We start from the raw sequence: 12,864 nt of genomic DNA on the forward strand, positions 1-12,864 counted from the left end.
CAAAGATTAACAGGTCTTCCACCTCCATGCCATGACATCTGTATTTGCATAACTGCTCTTTGCTGCATTTTAGTCCTTTAAGTAGCATTACTCGTTGAAAGGACTTGCTGTAAAATGGGTGACTGAAATGATTTGGGTTAAAGAATAATCTGCATAAACCCTTTGGGATATAAAAAAAAAAAGACAAGAAAATCAATGACAGCTACAGAAACAACAAGCAAAAATAAGGGTTTTGAAAACTCCTGTGAACAAATTTGATCATACAAGGTCTCTTATAGTTGCTCCAGAACAAAAGAAGTGTGAATTTATTAATTAAATGAATTAAAAGCTTCAGATTTTTGCAGCAACTCATTAAAACTGCAGTGATAAAAGTAATAGCTGGATCAGAAACTTAAGAGGTAAGACCCTCCTTGTCCCTCAACTCTCAATTTCCTTGTCTTTATATGCTTCTTTGTTAGGTTACTAATAGGGGATGGTTGGACCAGATGATCTTGGAGGTCTTTTCCAACCTTAATGTTTCTATATTTGTTGTTTATGTGATAAAGGAAATATGTAGACTTTAAAAAGCCATTCAACTGTCACTAGCAAAAACCTTTTGAAATATTTTTCTGAAATTAAAAGCCACAAGAACACAACTGGAATAACTGTCACTGTTTCTGTAGATGATTTTTTTTACAATGCAGGTATTAATATATTAATTAATCTAATATTAACTTACAAATGAAAAATAGGTAATCACATATTTGTTTAGAACATTCTCTAAAACTTGCATAAAATTTTTATCAATGTAGAGAGCATCCCTAAAAAACTATGCCTGTTGCTTTTCCAGCAATCAGATCATTTCCGACCATTGTTACTGAATGTTTGAAGGAAAAAAAAGAAAAACAAACAGAAACACAATGGTGTTACATCACACCACAAAAATATTTTTGGTAAAAGGCAATTTTGGAATAAGTAGGCTCAATTTCCACTTAAAATTATCAGAAGAGAAAGTTATTATAAAAAGCTGCACTCAGTCATTTGGTTTGCAATTCTACTTTAAAGTCTTGGCAGTAATGCATTTTGACCCTTATGTCTTGAAAAATATTAGGCAATGAGAAAGAAAGATGACTTGAACCTTTATTGCTACCATCCAAAAATGGCATTCAGAAAATCTAGTTTTCCAGATAGCATGGTGATACTAGCTAAATAATATTCACATAACTCCTATTAGGCACTTAGTTATTATCTTTTAAAAAAATATGCAAAAATATGGTATAGAAATTAAGGACTATTCCACAGAGGGAACACTGTCTCAATCTTCATATGTCAGAAAAGGTTTTTGTTTCCTCATCTGTAGTACGACTTCTTAAAGAGAGGAGTGAAGAAGGTAAAGATGACTTGAATCTCACTCTTAATATACCTAATTTACAGAGGGAAAAAAGAAAGTTATTCTTCCAGCCTCATGAATTTGGAAGAGCTATCCCCAGTGAAAAATAATAAAATATGAAATATCACATAATTTGCCTACTCATAAGTCATTAAGCACTTCAATTGATAACTTGAAAAAGTTTCTTCCTGCTGAAACAGAACATCTAATCACCTAATGCCACACAAAACTCCTTAGTCTTACAGTGAGCTGGCTTATCTATTTGTGCAAAATAACTTTTGTCAATGTAGCTATGAATGTGATAGGTGTCCTTAACCTCTAAGGTCTGAGAGAAGACCAAAGTTTGAGTTCATAGGCATTGAGTTTACAGCATATAGCATATCATGCAATATGCTTCATTAAGAAAAAAAAGTCCTTAACAAATGAAGATCACTAATGCTCTTATAAATTGTCTCACTCTCCCCCCCCCCCTTTTTTCTTTTAGTAATTGGAAAATAAATCTTAACTTCAGTTTTCAGAATATCATGTATTTGCAATTTCTCCGGGGAATTATATCCCAGACCTTAGAATAAATAAACACAGATCAATTTGTATAGATGCTATTTCCATCTCCAATATTTATATACATCAAAAAGTGTTATGCAAGAGGAAGGAGAAATACAGGGAACAGCATACTTTCTGATGAAAAGAGGTTTTCAGAGTGCATACAGATAAACATCTTACTGAGCAGACATTAACAGCAAAGTAAAGAGGAAGAGGAATACTATTTGTAAGATTTTTTTAAAATTTGTCCAGTTACTACAGCAGACTACATTTACATAAACCCTTACTAGTCCTTTTCAATTTTATTTTCTCTTGGATTCAGCAGTAGATGGAAAGGGAAAATGCCACCAGGCTATTTTTAATAGAATACCCCAAATTCCTGCATGTGAGCAGTTGACATTCAAGAACATGCTTCACATGCTCGCATATATACAACAAAGATTTACAAGAAGAAAATCCTGTAAACACCTGTTCTCCTAACATTGATGTTTACTGTTTAAAGTTACACTAATGTGCTTTGTTAGGTTACTATATGAGTTTGTAAAAGAATCTCTGCATAATCATGACACTGCCAGTTTTTAAAGCTGCTTCCTTCTTTTTTCCTTTTGATGAACAGTTACTAGTTCTATAGTTTTTCTGCATTTTAAGGGTCTACAGGGAAGAAACTAAGGGTGGACCAAATCCTAATGAGATGTTCTAGCGAACCTTTCCTACAGTAATTTTGGCATGTATAACACTCCTAATTTTTATACGTGAACATCAAAAGACTACCTTTGTTATTTGTGTTTGGACTGTGAATTCCCTGTACTAAAGGACAGTCCTGGTGTCTTCTCCTATGATTTCTGTCCAGAATAGAGGTAATTGGTATTTATGAAATTGCTTAAGAGCTCTAGCAAAGATCAAGCACACAATAATGGATGCCTTCAATTTGGTAACACTTATGAAAAATAAAATACTAGTATTAATTCACTTCTAACCTTTCTCATACAAACCAAGTCATGCTCGTGTTACTTTTACCTAAAAGTACAGTTAGTAACATAGCTTAGCTTTTATCCATATTTAAGTATTACTACACACAGAAAGAATTTCTGTGGGATTAGGTGTTTATAAGAAAACACAAGAGAAGTAAATTCAACGTGGAGTTGAATTTTCTGTACCTTTAAAAACTAAAAATGCACTGTAAACTGTCTTTGATACCTTTATTGACTTTAGATTTGCTTAGTATTCACTTATGAGTGATAAAGCTTTTCTTTCGTTCATCAGTGGAACAGCTTCTGTTATTGTTTGTAAAACTAGAATTTTACTTGGAAATTGGAGAATCTGCCTTTTTTTTTTTTAAATAATGTTACACAATGATCAGATTAACTACAACAGTATTGCTGAAATAAAATACAGATTAATAGTAGAATAGTTAGAAAGGTAGTTTAAATCACTGCCTTTCAATGCTCTGTTTGCCATTGTACAAAATACAGGCACATTGGCTTTAAAGCACTCTGAAGTGGATAAGGCTTTAAATATAACATTTGCAATAAAGGTGTTCAAGCCAGTAAAACATTTGTTACTAATACCACTTGGCTGCCCTGCCCCCAGTAGGTATGATAGTGCCTGCTCACAAGAATACGATAGCTATACGAAGTTTCCATGATAGTCTGAAATTTGAAAGTGAGTTCAAATTTTCAGTTGTATGAATTGTATTTTATGATAAACTGAAGAATGTTACATCCTTATGAACACTAAAATGTTGTAATTCTTCATTTAGATATGCTGCAAATAGTGCAAAAAAGTATGTGAGTGAAGCTTTCAGATCCTACCACCTTGAGTGTGAACATGACAAGCAGAGGATGCAGGAGCTGGATGGAGAACACTGTCAACCTGTACTTATCCCAAAGTAGAGAATCTGGAGTGGATGCTGGAAGCAGCAGCCGGTGGCGGATCACTACAAGCTCCATCCTCTAAGTGGACAGGTCACACATCGCCTCAAAAAAGGTACAGAGCTGTGACACATGACAGCTAATACTCAGCCATGTCCCACCAGTCCCTTATCTGCTTGTGCAATCTCAGGGTACTGAGCTCAGGGTCTTCCAGCAGCCCAGCTGAGGAGATGTGTCGTGAGGCCAGCCTGGCTAAGCAAGGAAACCACAGCATGACTTGAATGTGAAAACGTAGTACACAGGATGGGGAAAATGGATAGGCTACAAAGGAGGAATTGAGATATACTGCCTGGGCTTGTAGGTTCAGCAAGTATTGTCAGTGAAACCAAAAATCAGCTAGAAGGGAGACATGCAAGGGGTATCAGGGAAAGCAAGAAGAGCTTCTAGTGCTCCATCAGCACTAAAAGGCTGACCAAGGAGAATGCAGGCTTGTTGCAGCATGGGGTGGGTGATACAGTGCCAGCAGACCCTCATCACCTTTTTTTGTTGCCACCAGAAAGGTCTGCCAGGACTCCTGCTTAGTGATTGAGCACAAGGAGAAAAGGAGTTACCAGCTGGGGATGTTTATATTAAAGAAGCAAGAATAAAAAGCATTGCTTACTTATTCTGATTGTAAATTTGAATGTGAAAATACAGCCTAAACTTAAGCAACAGAGAAGATGATGACTGAGTGCTGAAATACTGGAAAGATCAATAATTTCTTCCCTTTAATGAATTTTTAATTCTAGTGTTTACACTAACTTTCTTACTTTGAAGTACAAGCAAAAGGAGAGATTGCTTAAAATTTTGAAGCTATGAAAAACTAGGTCAGTTATAACTTGTGCTAAATAGCCATCCAAATATCATGCAGGCAGAAAAAAGCAGTGGCAAGACTTTTATTGAAATGGACAGAGTGCTTCTAAACTTGCTAAAGACAGCAGTACAAGGCAGGCAGGTAGATCCAACCCCATTTGTTAAGCAAATTTAGCTACATAAAATATGCTCCCTTTGTTTTATAATACAGAGTAGGGCTTCTTAAATAGAAAATAGAAGTTGGATTAACTTACATATATATATAAAACATTCAGTATATATGCACACACACATGCTATATATAGCATATATATGTATGTATTCATGCATACACACTATTTAAAGATAATTTTCTTTCCTTTTATAACAGTAACATTTAGTTGGGCCTTTAAGAACCCCAGGCTAACTTTTGAGTTAAGACTGCACACAGTGAAAAAGCTGATGCTTAGTTCAGCACTCTAACACATGGCAAGATTTCACAAATACTTTCTAACAAAGAAGCTGTAAGAGTCCTCCTTTATATGCAACAGTTAAATGATTGATTCTTGCTTGTACTTTTCAATCACATTCCCTCTTTTAGATTCTTTATTTTCCACACAATAGATTACCTCCCATGCTTTCAGTCCATAAGTAACATTTGACAAGTTGGGGAGAATGGGCAAACGGGTGTCCAAATCCCCAGATGTGAACTACTGATGCACTCTGCATTATCACCTGTGGCAGGAGCTTAGGAAGTGCTCACTGCAAGAGGCTGCAGATAGAACAACACCTGATGTTATTAGATAAATGCTGAATATGCAGTTGAATGTTAGGTCGCCCAGCTTTACAAACCAAGCACAAGACATTGCAGACTTCTGTATTAATTAAGCAAAAAGTACTACTCATGCAAAAATGCTTCCCATCTTACACCACAGGTGGCAGTGAACAACAAACTGATGTTCAGGATGCTCCTTCAGTGTAATTAGTTCAATCTACCCATTCTGCTGTTTTATCACCAAAATATGCTGTTAGGATTCACTTAGAGCTGGATTTTCTTTCCACATGCCCCTTTAAATCTTGTGAATCCCTGAGAGACCTGGATATCTCCCCCTTTTTCTTACCTTGTATTTTATTACCTTTGCTACAGGAAAAAAAACAAACGCAATTTTAAAAACTATTCTCTGTCTACAAGAGATACTGATTTAATTCACCGAGGTCCTCCCAAAGGATAATAGCAGATGTCCTCTTGTGCCTCAAAAAGCCTATGTAGACATCAAGCACTACCTTTCAACTTGGGAAGAAATTACTTTGCTCTAGAACTAAGACTGCTGACACAAGACAACCCTTCCCCATTCAGTTTGCTAGATCCTATCCACTAACAAAGAGACAGGCTTACCAAAGCAGTACAGAGCTTGTAGCTCTAAATACACTTCTATCATACATCACAACAGTTCTACTGTTGTTGTGCATCAGAAAAAAAATAATCATTAAAATCTCCAAATTAATGGAAAACAACAACAATAATAAGAGTTATACAGAACTACTTCCCCAGATTAATCTGTATTTCCATGAATAGATTTTAGATGATAAATTTAAGTAAAATACAGTCTTGATTACTGTTTTGACAGCCATAATTTTCCTAGTTAAATTGCATGGAAAGGGGCTTGGAGGTTAAACAGCACAGAGAGCCATGTCTAGTTCCTTGTTTTGCTGAAGTAAGTCTAGAACAGATGTGAGCACAAAAATTTAAATACTTAATATTTTTACTCACTCGACAATCCCGCTGTAGCGTTTTCATTAATGCGCTGTGAGTTTCAGAGTCAAAATACAACCCTTCATGCATGTCTTGCAAGAAATCCAAGTCTTTGAACGTTGGGTTGGACTTCTCTCTCTCTTTTCTTGATGCTCTCCTTTTATACGTGGAGCCTTTCAAGTCATATGTGAAATGCATTTTCAAGGCTCGCGGCAAAACATTGTTCATTACAACAATTCGAATATTAATGCCTCCTGACTGAACGCAGTACAGCCCATAAAATTTGGGTAGGAGAGTCCTTGGATTCTGGTTCAGATTCTAGAACAGAAGAGATATTGTTAAGTATGTTTACTTTAAAGAAACTTACATGCTTGAGAATGTAATTTTTATGCCAAAGGACATTAACAAATAGCAAGAAAAAAAAGCATGTTTCCCTATTCAGTATAGTTCCTTTGACCAATTTATTTTCTTTGTGGGCCCAAATTTCAGAAAGCTAGTATAAACACAAGAAAGTAACTACTCTGAATTGAAACTGAAAGAGAGGTCTATCGCAGATCAAATCTACTGTGAAGCCCAGAGCACCACATACTCAGGCTGTCTTTTTCAGTGTGAATCACAGAATCGTCTAGGTTGGAAGAGACCTCCAAGATCACCAAGTCCAACCTCTGACTTAACACTAACCACTCCTCCACTAAAGCATATCATTAAGCTCTACATCTAAACATCTTTTAAAGACCAGGGATGGTGACCCAACCACTTCCCTGGGCAGCCCATTCCAATGCCTCACAACCCTTTCAGTAAAGAAGTTCTTCCTAATATCCAACCTAAACCTCCCCTGGTGCAACTTTAGCCCATTCCCCCTCGTCCTGTCACCAGGCATCATGTGGGAGAATAGACCAACCCCACCTCGCTACAGCCTCCTTTAAGGTACCTATAGAGAGCTTAGGTGAAGCTCTCTAGCTTCTAGGTGAAGGGTAAATAGAAGTCTTGCAGGAAAAGAAAGGATTCTGATACTACTTCACACTGTTTCTTGCCAGGTGGTTCCAATCTACTGTAAACTGCTACAATCATACTCCCTGCCATGCACTGTCCTGAAAAATGACTGAATCTCTGATTCTGTTTGTATGCCAGATTTTACTTTTCCATGTCCCACGAAAGCACAGACTGGGCAAAACCTAAACGTATCCCAAAGATTTAATTTATTATTCTGACCTGAACAACTTTTGCATCCACCTGCTGGAAGAAGTTTAGGTCAAGTAAAGCTCTCATTGCTTTGACCTGGATTCTGAAAAACAGAAACCCTGTCTCCATACTTTTCACAATGAGGGTGAGTGCCAAATGACCAGGTTGTCTCCACATGAGTCTGAGGTCATAACAGAATCATGACTGACCATCAGAATAGAAGGTGTGAAATTACCCAAATTCCACAACAAGTTAAAAAATAACTAGAAGATGGCAAGAGAGATATCTGAGAGCAAAAACCCATCCTTCTGAACGTAACTACTCTCAGTTTTTGGCATGAAAACCAAGAAAGGGGAAAAACTACTTCAGGTTGTGCATTATTACTAAGTCACAACATACAGCTACAGGAACAAAGTACAGTCATAGGAAACAATCTCAGTGATTAAGCTTTTACCCTTTGGAAACCCCTGCATATGTTAACATTGAGAATAAAGATCTTAAGAAAAAAAGTGGTCTTACATTTACTTGTAATAATGATCAATTCAACCTTATGCTGAGATGATTATTGTGATTATGAACAACAAAAGTACCTACCATCTTTTTTCTTTTTCATGCTGTCAGTGCATTAAATTTTTTAAATGAACACTGAATCCAACTTACATTACTGTAGTAATGATATTCCTCATTTTTAGTGCAAGTGAGAGGGTAACTTTTCAAGTGTTTACTTAAGAAAGTATAGAAAGTAAAGAAAATCAGGCCAACAGTAAAAAGCCTAATACTTCAAAGTCCTGTCTACTGTCCAGAAGAATCTCTGTTTACATGTACATTGAGTGGCCTTATTTAAAAAAGAAGAACTTAGTTACATTTATTTGGGAGTTATGGTCTCCCTTTCTGATACCTGATGCACATAAACCAAGACAATCAACTTAGCATTAGCCCTCAAAAAAGCTCTACTTTAAAATTAAGTTCTGAACAACTTATATTGATAAGAATATTTTTAACATCACTGGTTTAATACATGAGAAATGGAAGCAGTCTGGAAACAAAAGTGAAACTGACCGGTCTAGTTTCTTTGTCCACTCTGAGTGAAATGCAGAGGGTAGACAAACACAAAACGGAGAAAAAAGTTGAATTAGAAGTTTAGGAAACTTTTTTTGATTACTAACTTATTATAAGCAAAGTTTGGTATCAAGTCAGACGATGATATTCTGCTTCATCTTGAATGCTAAAGAACAACTGTAATCTTAAATTTATTCTTGATTTATATCTATTCTTTCTGATGGATGAGGGAGTACAAAGTCAAAAGGTAAGAGTGTCAAAAATACATGAAAAATATGGATAAAGTTACTGAAAGGTTAGAAGACATCAAATGAAAGTGAATCTTTAGAAGTGTGAAGTGAAACTGGAAAAGTTCAGGTAATGATTTATAAAGATGGAAAAAGTCTTCAATTACTTACCATATAATAACCTGGCAAAAGCTTCTGAAGAAACTCAGCCTCTTTGTGTTGAACTGTTTTGATGATGAACTCGTCATCACTAGTTACAAAAAATAAGGACCCACTGGCACCTGGATTGGATAATTCAATTAAAGGCTCACTGCAGATTGAATACTGGAAGAAATAAAAAATGGTTTTTCATTGCCAATGCATGCACTACTTATACGCAAGCTTAATACAAATAATTGCAGGTGTAAATACACATGGGATAATTGGGGAGCTCTATCCTTTGGGCTTCAACTGCAACAAACCCACTGTACAGCAGGCTGGGTCACAGTAATTTGTTTGAGGACATGCTGCACAGCTGTGGAAGAAGCAGCTGTAAGCTAAGCATACAGTCCCTTTCCATGTCTCACTGCACCAGATTAATTCTTACAGGAGTGAAGTGAGCGAGTGAGGCGGAAACAATCCATCCCCACGCCATTAGCACTGCAAATGCAGAAGCCCTAAGATGACATTTTCTTTAAAACCATTTATGTTTCACATCTGTTTATGAAACACGTGTGGGAAGTACATTACAAAAAGCCACAGGAAGTACAGGTATTGAACTTAATGAAAGTAGGCAAGTCCTCTTCTGTGCAGCTAGGGCTGACACCATTAACATAATAATCTCAGTAAAACTGAGAATGTAGTTTTCTGATTACTTGCCTGCTTGAAACAGGAAAACTAGATGTCAGCAAGTACAAAAAATTGCTTTTTGGAGGACCATTACTTTGGATGTTTAGACAGGCTCTCTTCTACAGGGAGACAGTAATATTTATGATCCCATTAAGGAGGAAAAAGTAACTGAGGACTGTTCTTTCCTAGTAGACCCAGACCTCACACAGAGGCTCATGTTCATTTATTAGATCTCCATTAATTCACACTTCACGTTCCGTTCAAGCTAAGTGGAAAAGATATATTTAGCTCCAAAACCATAGAAAAATCTGTTTATATTAAACTTCAGAGTTTATTTAAAATATAACATTAAAGTTTGATTCACACAATCTTTTCCTCTGTTACATATCAGCAGCTTTACACACTTGGAGATTTAGCACACAGTCCAGTAATTTAAGATTTCAGTCTCTGAAAGAAACAAAATTACACAGGCCCTGTTGTGAGCAATGTAAGCACCAGGTAATTATTCTTTGCAGAGCAGTACATCTCCTGTTCTTATCAGAACAAAACGAGTAACTGTTTCAGTAAAGAATACCTGGTGTATTGAGTCAGTGCCTGAGATGAGTTGAGCAATTCCATGGGAAAAAAACAACTTACTAACCAGTTCTGTTCGCTGAAAATGGCTTTCATTAAATTTAACCCAGAATCTGTCCTGTGATTTCCGATAGTTGTGATAGCAAAGACAATTGACCCACAAAAAAGTAACAAGCATGTGTTAACATGCTTGCTTAAAACACAACACAACCTTGATCTACGGAAGCACGCTTTCTATCTACTCAAAGTACTACTTTATGCATTTTCTTATAGTGGCTCTGGCTGAGTCTTTTCCCACGCTTGGGATTTTTAAAACTTTTGCATGCAATAATTTTTTTTGCCAGTTCCTCTCTCTGCTTCTGTAGTTCATAGTGCCAGTTCATAATAGAGATCTTTCCTATTTATCCTAGCATTGCAGGAATCTAAGGATAGAACAGCGTTACTGGTCCACACTGCCACAAGCTTTCAGAGAAAAACAGCAATTGCATAACAATCTGAGTTTTTCTTGCCAAGATATAAAATGCTTCTTTAACAACTTTCATTGTTGCATGCATTTGAAACCAATTATCTTAAACATTAAAGCTCAACAACACAGTTTAGCATAGGCAAGAATTACTAACCTATACTGTCCGCTGGTCATTTTATGGTTTAGTTCATTCCTATAAAATTAAAATCTACACACCAAACAAAGAGCCCACCTAGCTTTGCAACTGGAAGTGCTGGAGAGTAAATGAAATTAAAAATGAATAGTAACAAAATCCTTCAAACCACAGCACGTAGGGACTTCATAATCAAAAAGTTCCTTTATAAAATGTCAGTGCTCTACAAAGTTTCCAACTCAAGGTCTCTATTTCCTTCTGTAAGTTGTTCTAATGCATTGATTTTTGCCATTCAGTCTGATTCTTACAGTGCATTAGAGCTCAACCTCTTTGTCAAAGTTAAAATTGTAAATCTTTGAGTTCTGTCATTCCAAATTAACCATGTAAAGCTTCTTCTACTTGCTGTAATTTATCCTCTGCCTTATTTAACTTTACTTTCTCATCACCCCCAGTTGGACAATCAGTTTGCATATTATTACTGTAAAGTTAGAGACAAGATTTTAGATACTGAAAGCTAATTGTGGTCACTGCATGACAGACAGATCCAGTTTTCACTAAAACAAGTGGGATTGTTCAGCCAGGATCCTGACACGTGCTTCTGGGAGCAATACTGTAGTCACAATCAATAGGGAAAAGGGTTCCAAACCAAAAATAGTTTTATTATTTTTTTGATTTATGACTTGGTTTTATGATTATGATGACTCCTCTGATCACATATGCCTCTGGACTACAAAGGACTGAAACCTGCTCTGATTGCAGTATGATGCCCATTTAGTCAGAAACAAAAATGAATTCTAACTTGGTGTCAGAGCAAGTATAAACATAACAGCAAACCTGCATCAGTTACAACAGACTAAAATTCCAACTATATTTCAAAAAATACATGTTTGTTGAAAAAAATATGCCTCTGTATTTTAAATAAAAAGATGGCACTTAATATTGAAACTGCTTAACTCTCCAGAGTACTGCACTCAGCTTTTCCTTAACCTAGGTAGGAAAAGGGGAACATACAGCAATAGTAGAAGTGTCCCAGACACATTGACCCAAGTACACTGTGCCCACACTGTGGTACAGAGAAATTTAAATCTCATCTCTTACCAAAAATCAAAAATACTTCCTAAAGTTTCTTAACAGCTGCCAAAATTGAATGCCAGTTCAGAAGTAAATAATAATTTCAAAATGCCCTTCTACGCTGTGTGCATGGAGACAGGAGGATAGCTTCATTCAACTTTTGACCACTGAAAAATATGCTTTCTCCATTTCTACCTCTCCTGAAAAAGTTGCTCCTTCTCTTTGGAAACAGATCAAGGTGACAAGCTGTGCAGACAGCAAAAGGACTCTAAAACAAGTTAGAAATTTCCATCAGGAATTACTTATTTTGTAGCTAAGCAGAGTGGCACAAATTTATATCAATACCAAGTATGGTCTTCCTGTAATCTTTAATTTATACTACTGCAAAGAGTTCTTTAGGTGTAGTAGAAGTTGCAGGTGACAGAAGCTTTACTCTACTAAGTGCAGTCCTTTTGAGCAGTTGGCAACACAGCCTGAATACTTGGTCTTTCCCCAGATCCATAAAAGAAAATGTGTTACACCTTTATAAAACTCCAACCCAACATTTCCTAGCAACTAAAATCTGTAATTCAAAGGAATGATCTGCTTTTACATGTAAGTACTGCTCTAAGGGCTAGTAATACAAAATCCATACATGATGCTATAGAATTAAAATCAGACGCCCACATTCAACCTAAATAAAAGCAAAAGCAACTACACTTTGCTTTTATGTTCATTGTCCACAAAGGGGAAAGAAAATAAAGAAAAAACGTTATAATGTAATCAAACGCACTGAAGTCAGTGAAGTAATATGTTAAGTGGTATTTCAGCATCATTTAATCCTTTTTTTTTTTAATGCATTTCTTTCAAATTCCTTTGGTTTAAAGAAACTCATTTATGATTAATACCAAAAATATTTAAAAACACATTCTGAAGTAGTAAATAAAATAAAATAAAATAAAACTGATGCACAAAACTG

General features: G+C 36.0%; 1 protein-coding gene across 1 annotated transcript in view; it reads right to left on the reverse strand.

Moving 5' to 3' along the window:
- Window positions 1-12,864, reverse strand: part of PIP5K1B (phosphatidylinositol-4-phosphate 5-kinase type 1 beta) — a 74,724-nt gene that overhangs the window by 31,580 nt on the left and 30,280 nt on the right. Inside the window, exons 5-6 of the mRNA XM_084304739.1 lie at window positions 9,007-9,159; window positions 6,386-6,685 (exon numbers count right to left, since the gene is read on the reverse strand). Coding sequence (XP_084160865.1) covers window positions 6,386-6,685; window positions 9,007-9,159 — 453 coding nt within the window. The remainder of the gene's footprint in view (window positions 1-6,385; window positions 6,686-9,006; window positions 9,160-12,864) is intronic.

Source organism: Netta rufina, assembly GCF_964035555.1.
Source record: "Netta rufina genome assembly, chromosome: Z".
Taxonomy (NCBI): domain Eukaryota; kingdom Metazoa; phylum Chordata; class Aves; order Anseriformes; family Anatidae; genus Netta; species Netta rufina.